Source organism: Trematomus bernacchii, unplaced genomic scaffold, assembly GCF_902827165.1.
Source record: "Trematomus bernacchii unplaced genomic scaffold, fTreBer1.1, whole genome shotgun sequence".
Classification (NCBI taxonomy): domain Eukaryota; kingdom Metazoa; phylum Chordata; class Actinopteri; order Perciformes; family Nototheniidae; genus Trematomus; species Trematomus bernacchii.
In genome coordinates, this window is record NW_022987531.1 from 657,506 (window position 1) to 675,645 (window position 18,140).

Consider the following 18,140-nt stretch of genomic DNA (forward strand, 5'->3'; position numbering starts at 1 on the left):
CCAAGTGAAGATAAGATGAGATATTGATCCCCTTAGGGAAATTCAGGTGTCATAGCAGCAACAGAATAAGAAAGAAACACAGATAGTGCACATGGAATATACATGTGCATAATAAGAATAATAGAAGTATAATAGAAATACAAAAATGACATGAGTTAAACTCTGATCCGGTGAATGTACATACAGTATACAGATATGTGAGCAGGGTTAAATATATATAAACATTTAAATGTGCAGGTAGGAACTTTGAAAAGTATCAATGCGCATAAAAGCTCTACGCAAACAGCTATGATGGAGAGAAAATCTGTGAAAACATTGCTGCAAATAATGCCTAGCATTCAGTTTATACACATATGGCAGCAATGTTACACAGATCTATCGCCTTTTGTAACCCTCAACCTGAAAACATTCACATTTAGAAGGTTCAACTTTTAATTTACAGAAACTACAAAAATCCTGCACTGTGCTTTATACGTATGATGAGTGAGAAATGATTGAGAAAGTCTTGAGTTGAAGCACTTGGAGTTTGGCTGGACATTTGAACTCATAGTTTGAGAAAAAAAACTCATATTGTGGAGTGTTTTTCTGTAATAACTCAGTCTTTCATGATGATCCAGTCATAGATCAGCAGTCAGGTGAACCCTGCTATGTGTGTACTCAGATATCAACACAACTCCTTCAAAGTAAATGGAGAACATGATTCATTGTGTTATATTTCATAGTGTGCCTTTGCTGTTTTCAGCAATGTTAAGCTGATTTTGTGAGCTAGCATTTTTTGAAGGAGTGGGAACTGAATTGGTTGGCATGTGTGATGTGCCATCCGACCTCTGCAGCTCATCCAGAATGCAGCGGCTCGTCTGGTCTTCAACCTTCCTAAATGTTCCCACGCCGCTCCTCCGCTCACTTCACTGGCTTCCAGTAACTGCTAGAATCCACTTCAAGACACCGGTACTTGCGTACCATGCTGTGAATGGATCTGGCCCTTCCTACATCCAGGACATGGTTAAACCATACACCCCAGCACGTGCACTCCGCTCTGCATCAGCCAAACGGCTCGCTGCACCAGCACTGCGAGGGGGACCCAAGTTCCCATCAGCAAAAACACGTGGGTTTGCTATCCTGGCTCCAAAACGGTGGAATGAGCTCCCCATTGACATCAGGACAGCAGAAAGCACACATCTTCCGGCACAGACTGAAAACTCATCTCTTTCGACTCCACTTCGAGCGATACAATTACTAACAAAGCACTTATATACTAACAAAGCACTTATATACTAATAAAGGAATGGCTTATCTAAAGCCAGTTGAGTAGCACTTGAAATGTTTTGGCTCTATGAAACCTGATGTACTTATATGATTCTGTCGCTTTGGATAAAAGCGTCAGCTAAATGCAATGTGATGTAATGTGTGTTTCAAGGTTTTCATTTGTCATACGAACATAGCTACAGTTATGACGATGACAATCTTAGGTCACAGGCTCACTGTGTGTGTGTGTGTGTGTGTGTGTGTGTGTGTGTGTGTGTGTGTGTGTGTGTGTGTGTGTGTGTGTGTGTGTGTGTGTGTGTGTGTGTGTGTGTGTGTGTGTGTGTGTGTGTGTGTGTGTGTGTGTGTGTGTGTGTGTGTGTGTGTGTGTGTGTGTGTGTGTGTGTGTGTGTGTTTCCATTAACTGTGTGTGTTTGCTGTTCTGTCCGGCAGACATCGATGAGTGTCAGGATGAGTCGGTGTGTGCTGATGGAGAGTGTATGAACACAGACGGCTCATACATGTGTTTCTGTACACACCCCATGGTGCTGGACCCCAACTCCAACCGCTGCGTCTTCCCCCCTGAGGAGGCTGGTAAGAAAGTATCCTATTAAATTATAACACAAAATTATTCTAAATGTCCCTCTAAAATGTTCTCGAATTTGTAAAACATTTTTTTAAATTTTTGTAATATTATGTTTGTTTGAGTTAATCGCTTTTATCCAAAGCGATTTACAATAATTGCATTCAACCATGAAGAAACAAACTCATAACAGACTGTGGAAGATGTGTAGACTTCCTGTTGTCCTGATATCAAAGTGGTGCTCGTTCCACCATTTTGGAACCCGGATAGCAAACAGGCGTGTTTATATTGAGAGTTACCTGGGTCCCATTCACAGTGAGGGAGAAGCGAGCCGATTGGCTGATGTAGAACGACGTGCACATGCTCGAGTGTATGATTTATGATTTTTTAAACCATATCATGTCTCTGCAGAGGAACAGGAGGCGGCCCAGCTGGTAGACTACCATGGTGGAGTGTGCTGGCAGGCGGTGACAGAGTCCATGACGTGCACGCGCCCGCTGGCTCCACACATCGATACCACATACACAGAGTGCTGCTGTCTGCACGGGGAGGCCTGGGGCATGGACTGTGCCCTGTGCCCCCCCAGAGACACAGGTACACACACCGGAGGGATCCTATACACCTATTGTCTTATTTCACAGCTACTTGCTACTTGTTCCTTGTAGTATTTACTTCCTGTCTCTCTTCTTCTGCTGTTCCCTTTAGTATTTACTTCCTGTCTCTCTTCTTCTGCTGTTCCCTTTAGTGTTAACTTCCTGTCCGTCTCTTCTGCTGTTCCCTTTAGTGTTTACTTCCTATCTGTTTTCTTCTGCTGTTCCCTTTAGCATTTACTTCCTGTCTGTCTTCTTCTGCTGTTCCCTTTAGTGTTTGTCCATGGACCTTTCCCATTTATCTAATTTCCCCTCCTCGACTCCCCTCCTCGACTCCTATCCTCTCGTCTTAGTCCCGCCCACAGGAGATGCGAGCGGAGGAGTCGAGGAGGGGAACCGAGGAGAGAGGAGGGGAAGCAACAGGCGGTTAGAGAAATGAGAACTCCTCTCCTCTGAGCGGTCATTTTAAAGAGACCCTCCATATATTTACTTTGAATTAATTCACAGTGCGGTATAATGAGACAATAACAGGCTACAGATGCGGACATATACACACACATATATTTATATAAATATATACAATTTAAAGTATGAGAGCACTCTCATAATAACGTAACACAATCAGAGACTGGATATATCCCCCCCTCTCTCTGGTCGCTGAAATGGGGAATTGAAATTACGGGCCAAAAGTTGTATTTACAAGTATTAAAAGTAAGCATAGGACACCAAACCAACTGAGACCTGTCTGTCCGCCGCATCTACGCACTGTACAACACGCACCTACACACTGTACAACACGCACCTACACACTGTACCACACACACACCTACACACTGTACTACACACACACCTACACACTGTACTACACACACACCTACACACTGTACTACACACACACCTACACACTGTACTACACACACACCTACACACTGTACCACACACACACCTACACACTGTAGGCCTACCACACACACACCTACACACTGTACAACACGCACCTACACACTGTACCACACACACACCTACACACTGTACCACACACACACCTACACACTGTACCACACACACCTACAGCTCCTGAAGCATAATCAGGCTACAGCCATTGTGTATTTTATTATGTGAAGCACTAAATGGTCTTAGAAAAATATCGACTCTTTGTTTGTAGATATCTACTAAACTACAGCATACAAATACAGAGAGTAATGTAGGCCTGTTATACTGAGTGATATATATTATACACACTGCTCTGCTTTCTGCACGGACCTCACAGCTGTTCTCACTGTAAACATAGCGTCGCGATGAAAGCAGTTATACTAAAATAATATCCAGGGGATGCATGCAGAGCTGTCATTGGCTGAGATAAGTCCGGCCGTGCGTCACGCCTCCACCGTTCCCGGAAATGCATCCGCGGAGGAGCCGTGGAGGACCCATCAGTGTCTCCTCGGTTAGAGCTCCTCCAGAGAGCCTCCTCGACGCTCGATGCTCGGTCCTCGATGTGCATTTAGAGAAATGAGATGTCCTTCAACATGGCGCGCTGAAATTCATTTCCGGGTCACTACCGGAGGACCGAGGAGTCGAGGAGTCGAGGAGGGGAAATTTAAGAATTGAGAAGCCTCTTCTGTGTCTTTAACCTCCTTCCTTCTCTTGTTCTTTTTTCTTTCCTTTATTTGTGACCATCATATATCCAAAATTGTGGGCACTCCACAAATATAAAAAACAAGTTTTCTGATAAAGGAAAAATAATGTGTTTTTTTGGGCCACAGTTAACATTAAATTGACCGACTTATTTCTTTATATTGATGTGACTGCACACAGTCCGTTGATCAGAGCTTCCTTAGTAACAGTCTGCTGTTGAGACAGAGCAGACTGACCAAGTTGAACATAATAATCAAGTATTCACCATAATATGTTTCTGTGTTTTACATTCTGTCGTACCATTTGTATTGGATGGGCAGTTTTTGTTAGCACTCACACAGAGAACTCTCTCATGTAAAATGTTTTTTCAACATTTAATGTCCCTACATATTGCATTACTCCATTATAATTATATGTTATCTTATTCATAAAACGCCATATCATAACAGGAGTTCTCTCATGGCTCTTTTCATATAAAACAGGACTAGACTGTACTCTGTAACTCCATGTAATCCTGAATTACACATATCGTACACACCAATGGCAAATACAATTACAATTTTATGAATTAATTTTGATATCGACCACCCATCAGTCACTGTCCCTCTGGTCTCCTGGTCTCTTTATACACTTCACCACCTATTCCTTAGATGATCCATAGCTGCATAGTAAAATAGAGAATACATACAGTAGTCTACAAGTGTTAAAATATGTTTGTCTTTTGTCTCTTAGAGGATTATGCGTCCATGTGTAACCTCGGCTGGCGGCGGGCGTACGGTCGCGATGCGCTTGTTGCCGGCCCGGTCCATGAATATGAAGTGGACTCTGACTACTCCCCGTCCCCTGAGCAGGAGGGGGCCCTGCCTTTTTATGAGAACGAGGAACGTGAGTATTTTTTTGTGTGCATCCTTTACAGTTACTATATTGCACGGAAACACAGGATTGTTTTTATTCTGATTATTCTGATTCTTCTTACATTAGGCAAGGCAAGTTTATTTATATAGCACCTTCAACACAAGGCAATTGAAAGTTCTTTACAAAAATAAAAGACATTAAGAGCATTAAGAAATAGTGCAGCGGAAACACGGTATAAAATGACATTTAAAAACTGTAATTATAAAGCGTTCGACGAACACTATGCTCTATATACTAGACTTTAATCAGGCCTTCACAAAGGTATTGCTAGTTATGTGCCCAAGATACACAACACATTTAAACGATAAGATAAGATATACTTGCGTATAATGTGTTCGTCACAGCTGCATAAAAACAAGGCATTGCACATAATTACAAATAAAAAAATAGTAGAAAATAAATATAAAATATAAACATCTCAAAGAAGAAAATAAAAAATAAAAATATACAAGTTGACCGTAAAGATACAAATCTGTAAACTATCTGACAAATAAACACTATGAACGGCCAATTTACAGCTAACACAATATAAAAGTAAGATATTATTTACATTTAGTGTGCAAGAAATGGCATATTAATTCAACATGATAAATGTAAAATGATAAGTCCAGTGAACCAAAGAGAAGCTATTGAGCAGAGAGTTCTCTTCCAGCCAGAGTTAATTTGTTGTACAGAGTTATTGCAGTGGGCAGGAATGTTTCCTGTATCTGTCCTTGTGACAGCGGAGCTGGAGCAGGAGCTCCTGCCTGTCAGCTGCTGGCTGGTCGTAGTTATCCATGATTGACAACAGTTATTATTATTATTTTTCGAAGTAGCCACAAAGTTTATTTGATTTAGTTTGTAAAGGCTCACAAAGATTATCTTAAAAAAAACACCACTGTTACTTTTGTATTGAAATTATGTTTTTGTTGGTTTTCTCCAAACATCTGAAGCCTGAAAACACAGAGATAGATAGATCGATATTTAACAGCGCTTTGCTGCCATCCTATGTTCATAAAAAGAATGAAATGTTAGAATGAGCTTCTTTTAAGGGATGATATTTGAACAGTCCGCAGGTCCCCATTCATTGTAGTGTACCCATGGATGTATGAATACAACTTAAACATGTGATGTTTCTGGAGTTCATTTGTCTCTTTGTGCTACAGTTCCGTTTAAGGCCTTTGAGGGTCTGCGGGCAGAGGAGTGTGGGATCCTGAACGGCTGTGAGAACGGGCGCTGTGTGCGGGTTCAGGAGGGCTACACCTGCGACTGCTTCGACGGATACACCCTGGACCTGTCCCGCATGGCCTGTGTCGGTACGGTGCTGCTACACACAACCAAAACACAATAAAACTAAATTGATAGTCTATTTGCCAGCACTGGGAACCTGGAAATGTTGAGTACACCAACGTTTATGTTATAGTAAGGTCCCCAGCACTTACAAACTGCCGGATGCTAACTTGAACATGTAGGGGAATGTGCACAATTAGCATAATGTGCGTTAAATAGCATCAATTATCATTATATGTGGACAATGGTTAAAAAATGTATTGGCCAATTTGGGCAATTTTGGAGTAGTTTGGGGAGTTATTGAGGATGCTGAATCCATTTCTGACATTTCCGGCAAATGGCAGTTTTAACCAGAAAGTGGCCAATGTGTAATCTCGGTGGGTTGATTTTGACTACCATGAGCAGTGTTGCGATCATTAGATATAGAGAGCACAAGATGAAAATTATTACCTCTACTGTTGAGAATTTCCCAACATATTCAAGTGAGCATCCGGCAGTTTCTATGTGCTGGGGACCCATACTATACATTTCTATCATTACACTTTGATGTACTCAACATTTCTGGGTTCACAGTAGGATTCTATGAGCTGGCAGCTAGACTATTAACTAAAGAATATCTTTCATGTTTTAAAGGGGACCTATCAAGCAAAATGCACTTTTTGATGTCTTTTATACATAAATATGTGTCCCTGGTGTGTCAGGGAACTCACAAAGTGCCAGAAAATAAAACCCTTTCTCTTTTCCTCCGTACCCAAATCTTTTAAAAACGGGGGTACAACGAGCGGATACAGATTTGCTGCCGATATTACGTAATTTCGGATGGTGGACCCACAGAAGGTTGCTATCAGAAACAATGCCTGACGTGTTTTGGACGTAATATGTTCTTTGTTTACATTAGCAGGCATCACTAACACTCAGAGCTAACGCAGTACTAGAGAGCACATGTGTTTTAAAAAGCAGGAAATAAAAAAAGGAACTCACCTTGGAATAAACCCGCAAGAGAAAAGGCATTTGAGCTCCATACTGTTTCAGAAATAATCCTTGATGGGGTTTAGAACAGGATGGCGTTTTATCACGACAGAATTTTACTTTAACTCCGGTAGAATTCTGATCAGGCATTAGCTCCGCCTCCTCTTTTCTTTTCTTTTCAAGCTAAGGACCCAAAATCTGCGTGTCTCTAACAGGGCTGGAATAGAGGGATATGAGGGATGTCTAAAATGCATGATCTGTTTGTATTTTGAGCAAAACACATCATAGACATGTTTTTATATATTTGTATATATCTTAGACCCATAATATATGCCCAAAAATAGCATGATAGGTGCACTTTAATCTCATGTCTGTCCTCCTCTGTCCACAGATGTGAACGAGTGCTCGGAGCTAAACAGTAGGATGTCACTGTGTAAAAATGCAAAGTGCATTAACACAGTGGGTTCTTATCAGTGTGTGTGTCTGCCGGGCTTCACTTCCTCTGAGAAACCCAACTACTGTGTGGAGGCAGCAACACACCGAACAACACACACAGCGAGCAGGAACCGACACTAGGGGGCGCCAAGAGACACTAAAACACACGCACAAGCTTGTATTACTATACTTGTGAAGACACCCTCTGACATTCAGCCACTGCTAAATCTTTAACACCAACCTAGAAGGGAAACTCCCTGCTCTGGTTAAATTAGGCAGGAAACACCTCACAGCTGCTCATCTAGTGACCACGAGGAAAACTTTTGATTCAACTTATAAAAAAATCAGGGTGTTTCCCTTTAAACTGTAAAACATATATGTTAAATCTTTGCCCAAAATCAATTTACCTCAAAAACATTCAACTTTGAAGTTACTTTAGAATCAACCCAATCCTAACACAGAACTTACTCCATAATTTGGAAACAAATCCACAGCAGCTGTTTACCAGTGTCATGTATTTTTACTAATGTCCCTTTACTACACCATTGATTTTCTTTTCAGTACTTTTTGTAGTTTTACAATGTGGAGATTTAATATTTTAAATAACCCTTCCTAAATATTATATGTATTCCTGTTACTAATGCTTCATTTTGTAGAAATCATAAAAGCATGACTTTCGATGGATGTTCACAGACTACACTGTTAACACTGAAGCTTGCCTCACTGTCTTTGGTTAAAGGAATTTAAGATTTTAGGACATAATGAGTTCTTTCCAAGAGTTGGATGGGAGATTTCACGCCTGTATACAGCTGGCTTACCCTGAAAACTGGAAGCAGCACCATACAACATCTAGTAATATATCCAAGAGAAATATTAAGAAGGATGTAGGGTACATGTCATTGACAGCTTATTTCATTCCAATAGTTTTAAGGGCATTATGTATGATATTCCGACATGTAAAATGGAAAACTAAAATGTAGTGTTGCAGGTAGTAAATATGAAGAAATTGATTCACATTCTTATCACTAGAGGCCTTCTGCTAGAGCTTTAAAGGTTCTAAATTCCACATTCAGAGCATCAATTGTAAAGGTATGTAAGGGATAATGTGCAGCAAGGCGGTCATTAATGAAAAACCTATTTTTTCATTAAATAACATATTGCATTGTATTGTATTATCGTAAAATGATCGTATTGCTTCCGCTCTGTGTTCCCTTAAATGTTTACTTCCTTTTTGTCTTCTTCTGTTGATTTCGCTGACGTCTAACGCTCTGTCTTTTAACCTCTTTCCTTCTCTCCCTTGATCCACCTTAGCAACGTTGACGTTATGCTTAGCAGTAATGTGTTATAGAGTATTAACAACCTCTGAAATGTCCAAATTGCTCAGAGTCCAGTATTCACCTACTGTAAGCCGTGTAATCAAAAGCTATATAGCTATAGTGCAGCAGGAACGAGCACAGATCGAACTCAAAGGGGGCCTGAGCACCCGCCTTTTTGCCCTCAAATTACAAGAGTCCTTTTTCAAATGGACTTTATTTTACAAACAGTACATTTCTGTTTGCGCACATGTAACCCAGGTAACAAAGAGTTAACCACACAGAAGTGAATTTGCACATCGTTGTAAAGAGTGCTCTTTAATGAATAAGGTTCCCTCTGACATCCTCTGCACGCTCCTGAGGAGAAGTGAGCAGAGAATTACGTCCTTCTTCCTCTGCTGTTGTCGTAATCTGAGCTTCTGTGTTTGTGTTGCTTGCATAGTTAGTGCATGTGAGTCCCTGTGTGGGTGTGTGTGTGTCCCTGTCCCACTGGCAGGGTCCATGTGCTCTGAATTTGGAATTTAGCTCCTTTAAAGAATCCTTAGAAATGTTTCTGAAGCATATTTATAGTCGTCCCTGAGTAACTAACCTCTCACGTCCCTTCACATATGATGAAATATCAGAATATATAATAATCAGCCTTTTCTTTCTTACTTAACATAACATTTGATTGATTTCCTGAATCCCTAATTTTAATGTATGTTTATTTTGGTGTTTGGATTTAAAATTATGTTTGTACTTGTTAACATTAAGCAGATGGCAAATGCTTAATTGTAGCCAAACAACTTTTAACTTTTATTTTACATGTCGAATGACAATCTCACAGAGGGGTGGATCTACGTGTTTGTCTTCCAGAGCTTTATCACTGCTTTTATCCTTGAGGAGACATTTGGTCCTTAAAAGTATAGAAATACAACAAACACACATACACACACATGAATTAACGCCCATATACTCTGCACTGTATAAGATACACACTACATGAAACAAACAGTTATGTACTTGAGATGAAGATTCAGCTTAATCTACTATGTGGTGCCGATGTGGGGATAGAAACAGAATTGTATGAAATGTATGTTTTGTCTGGTATTTTTCTAAGTTTGTTTCTCTACTTTAAGTGGTCTTTCATGTGTAAAGGCCTTTTTACTCATTTAACGTATTGACAAACCCATTGGACTCGTGCTGGGGGATCCAGTAGTTATTTTGTACCCAGTCAAAGTGACTGTGGATATTTAATTCTGTGAAGAGGCCGACTGTGGCTCCCTCTCTTCCTCCACTGCCATCCCTGTGTCTGCCTTAAAGAAAAGCTTGCTTCTACACTACAGCACCACCAAATCATGCTACATGCACATTTTCAATGTTCTAAAGAAGGTTTCTCCTGTAAAGCCTTTGAAATAAGTAAGATTCTTACTAAGAACTAAAAGGCTTTCCTGCTTTTTCTTTTTCTTCTCCATTCCTTCGTATGTTGAACTGACTGAAATGCATTTTTATTTTTCGTACTTGTCGTTTTACTGCAAAGTCTTGCCAGGTTGTAAAGCTGCTATGGGACAGCGATGGGAGAGAAGAAACTTGTGTACATTTAAACAAAAGAGTGGAGAAAACAACTGTATTTGTAATTTGTACATGAATAAATAGCTTTTTCTATTAATTCATATTACAGTGTACATTAAACCCCTTGGTAATAAACCACCAATTGTGATATTTGCACTGGCTGGCCTGTCAGTTTTTACTGTTTCAAACATGGGTAGTGCTTCTCCTCACTATGCTCACATTTCAACTGTATGTGGTAAAGGTTGTCTTTACAAATGTTACATATTATTATTGTGCATGTCTTTATATCTTCTAATTTACAAACAGCCAGTTGTCTAATTTCTTTATCTTCATTTAAACTGATTCAAACTGAAGTATACATTTAACGTGCACATTTAACACTGACAAAGCTGGAGTTCACTGTAGGCTGTGGTTTCCGCTCCAAAGGGGCGTGGCCAGCAGCAGCTCGGTTACATTTAAAGGGCCAGACCCAGCACTTCTCTAATGGCGCATTTCCACCATGGCGCGGAGCGCGGTTTAAGCGTGCCGTGTCGTGCCGGGCCCGCTTTTGGTTGCGTTTCCACTATGCCTAGTTCCGGCCCGGGGGTACTTTTTCACCTCTTTTCTGGCTTGACAAAATTGTGGTTCTATCGGGGCCAACAAACAGGGCTGAGTCGGGCTGAGTATGCTAAACTAGAGAGAGAATCGCTGGCAATGGGGCTACAACTACAACAAAATGAACATATTTGACCGTAATTTAATTGTAATACACGTTTCAAAATGATGCCGAAGTAACAACATACTGATACCGGTTAGTAAAAACCATGAATTAATGCTTTGACAAGTCTGCAGACAGACGGCAGGTGAAAAACCTTTTAAAATGCGTGTTTTCTAGATGGAGATTGGCTAAGCTAACGCAATATATGCTCCGACCGTCCACACTCACAACAACGTGTGATTCTGTATTCGCCATGACACAGACAGTCTGTGGTTTGAACTTGATTAACTTTTGTCTAGTTTCTGAACAGATATTGGCCAGTCCGCCCCTGTGTAGCATATCATTTTCGATGACAGATGAGCAGATCGCCACTGGGCTTTCAACTAAAGACACAGCCACGCAAAAACTGCGGCATGTACAGCTCCTTATACTGCAATGAGTGAAGTGCGCTACACCCCTGATCGTTTCACCATGGAGGAAAGCAGCAAAAAGTCAACTGGAGTTAAAGAGAGCGGGGCATAGAAGTTATCCTTCTGCGCTGTGTTGCGTGCATGGCTTCCTTCTGCAGGGGGAGACGCGCTCTGCCGGCGGTCTCGTTCAGGATCCGAAAATACAATTTAAATATTTTTGCACACTTATTCCTAGTGTGCCACTGGTTACGGTCCCGCATGCCAATGGTGGCACGCGTGCCAGGGGTTGCCGACCCCTGCTATAGATACTACCCCAGTTCCTAAACTGTAATGGAATGCGCCATAAAGTGAGCCAGTCCTAATGAGGCCTAGCCATACCGAGCGAGGCCGTGTAGTGGAAATGCGCCATAACAGGGCTGAAATACAGAGGTATGAGGCGTGCTACAATGGGTGATCTGTCAAAACACTTCAGAGACATGTTTTGTATAGATATGGCCCTATAATATATTCAAATATAGCATAATAGTTGACCTTGAACAAAAGGATGTCTGTATTGCCTTATAGTTAGATAAAAAAAGACGTTATAAATTAATGCTACAGTTCTCAATAAATTGGTATTACAAGCAGGATTACAGTGTTACAATACATTTGAAAAAAAAGAACCCATATGTTCATTAATGATGTGCAATATTTTATGTTTTAAACTAAAACGGAGCCTTTTCTGTTAGCTTAGATTACATTTCTAGTTTTTTAACAGTAGAATGTGCTCATACGCACTTTCATTGGTCTATAGACCAGGGTTTCCGCTATGATTTTTTTTGCCGGTCAATTATCAATTAATTTTACCGGACAAATTCTAAACTTACCGGTCATGTTTCAATAATAATAATATTAATAATAACAATTGTGTAGCAGAGTTTCCGTTAGCACTAGCAGGTAATTACCGGACTATGACCGGTAATATATGCTGATGTTTAAAACTCAGTTAATGGGGCTCATTTTTTATATTGCTTCAGTTTATGAGATCGAACATTTCAGATTCATTTTGCAATAAATGATGCGCTTCCACAAACAACAAACAACATAATTATTACATTCAAACAAACTACTTATACTGTAGTTACTACAGTATAAGTAGTTTGAATTTTGAATAATGTACTTCATCTACTACAGTGTAGTAGATGAAGTACATTATTCAAAAGTTTACATTAACTTTGGATAATAACACGGGAGAAATAAACGGAACCTCTCTCTCCCTCTCCTGACAGCCCGTCAGTATCCGTCTCATGCAGCTCACTGATCCAGTAATGAGTGACCCGAGTGAAGAATAAACATATTTATAACTAGTTTAGCTTATTCCAGAGGTAGATAAAATAGCTAAGTGTGTTAGGTCTAACTTGAAGTGTGTGTTTTGCTCCGCTCACCGGTCCGTCCGTGTCTCCGTCAGCAGCAGCTGATCCTGATCTCTCTCTCTCTTTCTGCTTCCCACACGTTGCATATAGGCCTAGCTATTATTGTCTTTTTCAGACACCTTGAAAAACTGCCAGACCGGTGAAGCCATTTTGGCGAGCTTGTTTTGCCGCTCACAGAAAAGTCTCATGTATTTTGCGTCATCTGATCGGCTCTCCTGATCGGCCTTCATAGAGAGCACCGATCAAACTATTAAAGGTAGGGTAGGTAAGTTTGAGAAACCGGCTCGAGATACACTTTTTGTTATATTCCATGGAATGCTCTTAACATCCCGATAGCAATGAATATCTTAAAGCTCCCATGTCATGCTTTTCCGGTTATTACCCGTCCCCTTGTGTGTTATGAAGGTTTTTATGCATGTAAACGGTGTGCAGAGTCAAAACCCTCAAAGTACACCCTGTAGCGAGTAAAACTCTAACACAGAAAATACCTCCCCAAAACGCCTCGTTGGAGATACGTCACTGCCCATTTGAGTCTTCCATTTAGTTCCGGGTACCGCCTGATGTCATGCGGTACCCGGAACGAAATGGACCAATCCCGAAGAGCTATGGCCACACCAGCAGCGGCGTGTTCCTCCTCCAGAGGTTCGAAGAACCGGCATTTCACAGACGAAAGCTTCCAAAACATTGCCCAGTTTGAGGCCGGATATGCATAGCTTGTTTGGACCGTTTGGAGCAGGGGAAGATCTGGGTATACAACCTGTAAGTTTGCATTGTTATTTGTGTATTTATCAAACAAGACTCCCTTACGCAAAGAAAATATATTTCCCCATATATTAACTGTCAATATATTGCATTATTTTGTTTTCTGATTTACTGGTTAATTGAAAAGATTTAATAAAGGAAATCTTGCTGTTGGCTACACCAACTGATACTGATTAATAATCAACATGAAAAACATATTTATTCATATCTACAAAATATATTGAAAATATATTGAAGATATATAGAATAATATATTGTGTTAATATATTACAATATATATATATTGAATAATATATTGTGATAATATATTGTAATATATGTGATAATACATCAGTAATTGCCGCTTTCCATATATTGAGTAATATATGTAAATATATATAATATATTGGTTGTGTATATATGTGAACATACATTTACTATATATTAACATTTATATGGGGACATGTACTATATATATTCACAAATATATGGGGACATGTATGCGCTATATATTCAGATTTATATGGGGACATGTATGTAGAATATATTCACAATTATATGGGGACATGTACTATATATATTCACAATTATATGGGGACATGTATGCGCTATATATTCACAATTATATGGGGACATGTATGCACTATATATATTCAGATTTATAAAAGACCATGTACGTACCATATATTCTGAACATGAGTGCAATATATGTTCACAATGAGGAGAAATGCATGTTCTGATAAAAAAAATCTTTCATTTAATTTCAAACCTTTATTTATGCAGGTGAATCTCATTGAGATCATTGATCTCTTTTTCAAGGGTGACCTGCTGCAAGTAGGTTCCACATGAATACATATAAACATAACAGAAAAACAAAAAAGGACATCATACAGCATATTTACAGTGACTACAGTTTACATAGCTAGTAACATTTACAGGTTCCAACAGTTTCCGATTGGATAGCATCTATCCTTGCTTTAAAAACATTTAGTGGAACCAAATTGCTCAGACTGTTCCAAGTTAGCGGAGCTGCGCATCTAAATGCTATCTTCCCTAAGACAGTCCTAGCAGTTGGCACATTTAATAAAATCACAACATTCGATCTCAGGCAGTAGCCACTTACAATTCGCCGTGAGATCAGGGAGCAGATGTAGGATGGAAGTTTCCCTAACATGGCTTTGTATATAAAAATGTACCAGTGACTGAGCCTCCGTGCAGTTAGTGAAGGCAAACCTGCCCTTGCATACAGGGTACAGTGATGGGTTAATACTTTACAGTTTGTCACAAATCTCAGTGCACTGTGATAGGCGGCATCTAACTTGACCAGGTAATTGGCAGGTGCATTCATATAGATCAGATCACCATAGTCCAGTACAGGTAAAAAGGTCACAGTGACTAGCCTTTTTCTGTCCTCAAGTGAGAAACAGGACTTGTTCCTGGAAAAGAAACCTAGCCTAACCCTCAGTTTTTTAAGCAGGTTATTGACATGAAGTTTAAAAGTGAGACAATCATCAAGCCAGATACCAAGGTATTTGTAATAGGTAACCACTTCAAGTTTTATTCCTTGTGTAATTACAATATCTAAAACAGGCTCTGGTGTCTTTTTTAGTTTTTGAAAAGAGCATTACCTTGGTTTTATCAACATTTAAAAGAAGCTTAAGCGCTAAGAGCTGAGTCTGAATAATGAGAAGCTTAATTTGTTTGTTTCTATCAATGTGTAACAGTTATCAAAATACTCATTAAAAGAAGGACAAGGAACGAATAAAAGAAAAGGCCTATAAACAACACATTATGTAATGACTCAAGAACATTTTAATGTAATTATGTAATAAAACCCACATTTTGTAATAATCTGCTGCATTCTGTAACATCCTGAACGCAATATAAAATAAATGTCCCTGCATTTTGTAATAAATTATTACATTTTGCAATGGTTATTACAAAATGCGTGAGTTGCCCTTTAAAAAAAACTGTAATATTCATTATGTAACCATAACCAAACTGTAAATATATCCCAAAATTGATGTTGATATACATGTTGGCTAATGAATATGGTAACACTTGATCTAGTTTTGGCCAATGAAAGATATTCTACTGAAATATTTTTAAATTATGATTAAGGATGATTCATGGTTGAATAAATAAATAAACAGTTGTAATGTTATTGTTTGCAACTCATTTTGTAATAACCACAGCAATATGTAATAATATATTTCAAAATGTGGCGACATGTATTACATATTTGCATTGAACTTGTTTACTACATAATGGGCAAATTATTACAAAAGGAGGTGTTATTACATAATGAAGGGAAAATGTATTACATTTTGTATAGGTATAGTTAATAAATGATGCATTGTTATTTCATACAGGGCCAAAAAAACAGTCTTGTACCCTATTTGATCGTCAATCTTGTTTTTTTCGTGCCTTTACTCACAAATTCTTGTGTTAATGGATGTTCTTATATCTGATGTCTTGGTCCCTGGATGGTGGTTTACTACAGCATCTGTGGAACAGAACAATTACAAATAATTAGAAGTTCACAAAAGACAGCAGGAATTATAACAATATCCATAATATCTATATTAAAGCATGGGCTGGCTTGGTGAATAATGTGGGAATACAAATAGTGGAAGAATAGGCTTTGTACATTTTCGTCTGAGTGTGGCGCTACTGGTTGGTATATTTTATGGAATTTGGACCAAGCATCTGCATCTGTAACAGTTCTGTTTAAAACTTTTTTAAATGTAATTGCATTCATCTTTAAAGGTGGGGTAGGTAAGTTTGAGAAACCGGCTCGAGATACACTTTTTGTTATATTCCATGGAATGCTCTTAACATCCCGATAGCAATGAATATCTGAAGTGCTTTGACAAAAAATCCATAAAATAAATATCATCTGTGGAAGCCGTAGTACTGTAAAAAGCACGACCAATCATCTGAGCCGGCCCGGCTAAAATAACTAGATGGCCTACCTGCCTGTCAGCCTTCCATCTGTGCACAAACTTATCTCGTGCCCTCATTGGTCATGTGCGCGTTTGTGTGTGTTGGAGGAGGGGCTCTGTAAGGAAGTGGCAGATTTTTTCCGGCTGTGTATTTTCAAATTCTAGCGCACTCGAGCTGGTTTCTCCAAAATTACCTACCCCACCTTTAAAAGACTACTTTTATTGAATGAGAGTTTTACCTAGCACAATGAGCCTGGGGTGGTGGGAAGGGAGAACTGGGCCTCGGCATCGGCAGGAGTGGTAGTCGCCTATGAGTATTAGAATTTAGATGAACAAAGGCATAGAAAAACCCTGAAATATGTACTGACACAAAGCTACAACCCTCGATTTTGTAAGTAGTAGTAGTAAATACATACGTATATACAATATACAACAATACGCATAATGCAATTAGCAGTACCAGTAATAAAATAACTGAATAAATAGTAGTAGAACCTTTATTTAGCCAGGAAAATCAATTAAGAACAAATTCTTATTACAATGATGACCTGACAGGAGGCAAAAGGCGTCCTGAGGGGATGGGGTTTGGGAGGAAAAAAATAAAAAGACAGACTCCAGGCACTACAGAACCCAGGAGACAACACAATGACACAGAGCAGAGATGACAGGCATAGCAGTTAAACATATAAAATCTCTAAAACAATATTGCTGTGGTTCAATCTGTCATTAAAATAATATAGAACATTCATCCAATCAATCATTCATTCCTTCATGGCAAGGATAACTAAGCTGAGTAGTGAATAAAGTGATATGTGAAAAGTAAAATGACAGTGAAATTAAATGACAGTCCGTTCCTCACCACTGCGATCTGGCTCCTCTGTCCTCGTATCTTTTGGGTCTGATTCCTCACTACTGATGTCTGCCTCTGCATGGGCCCTCTCTCCTTATTTATTCTGTCTCAGTCACCACTGCTATCTGGCTCCTCTGTCCTCTTGACTTGTGGTTCTGCAGGCTTAGTTCGACCTATGAATTTCAACAATGCTCCTGTAAAATATATAGATATATAGTATTATGGGTCAACATTAAAATAACATACACTGGAGAGCAAAATGTGAAATGCCATTGACTGTAGGCTACATATTATCCACACAATTGTCAGCAGGGGCAATAACAACTAAAATGTGAACTAACTTGAATGCATTAGTCCACAACACATAGCCTAACGTAGAGTAGAGAATGAATGAATGGTTTCTGCAAAATACACAGAAATAGAAATAAGGTTCAAATTACAATAACTAACCAGACGATGGTTATTAATAATAAGCAACAGCAATACTAATTGTTGCTAAAACACGTTAGACACGTTGCAAACACACGGCTAATAAAAGCTAAGTTAGCATCTCATCCACACACTATCATAGCTTAACTTAGCT

The 18,140-nt window shown here is 39.3% G+C and overlaps 1 protein-coding gene across 3 annotated transcripts in view; it reads left to right on the forward strand.

The window, feature by feature from the left end:
* ltbp1 (latent transforming growth factor beta binding protein 1) overlaps positions 1-10,656 on the forward strand; it is a 125,208-nt gene extending 114,552 nt beyond the window's left edge. For all 3 annotated transcript variants that reach the window (XM_034122360.1, XM_034122368.1, XM_034122374.1), the window contains 5 exons: positions 1,696-1,836; positions 2,237-2,419; positions 4,783-4,935; positions 6,111-6,260; positions 7,595-10,656. In XM_034122360.1, the coding sequence (XP_033978251.1) occupies positions 1,696-1,836; positions 2,237-2,419; positions 4,783-4,935; positions 6,111-6,260; positions 7,595-7,779 (812 nt within the window). In that variant the 3' untranslated portion in view covers positions 7,780-10,656. The remainder of the gene's footprint in view (positions 1-1,695; positions 1,837-2,236; positions 2,420-4,782; positions 4,936-6,110; positions 6,261-7,594) is intronic.
* The last annotated feature ends 7,484 nt before the right edge of the window (positions 10,657-18,140 follow it).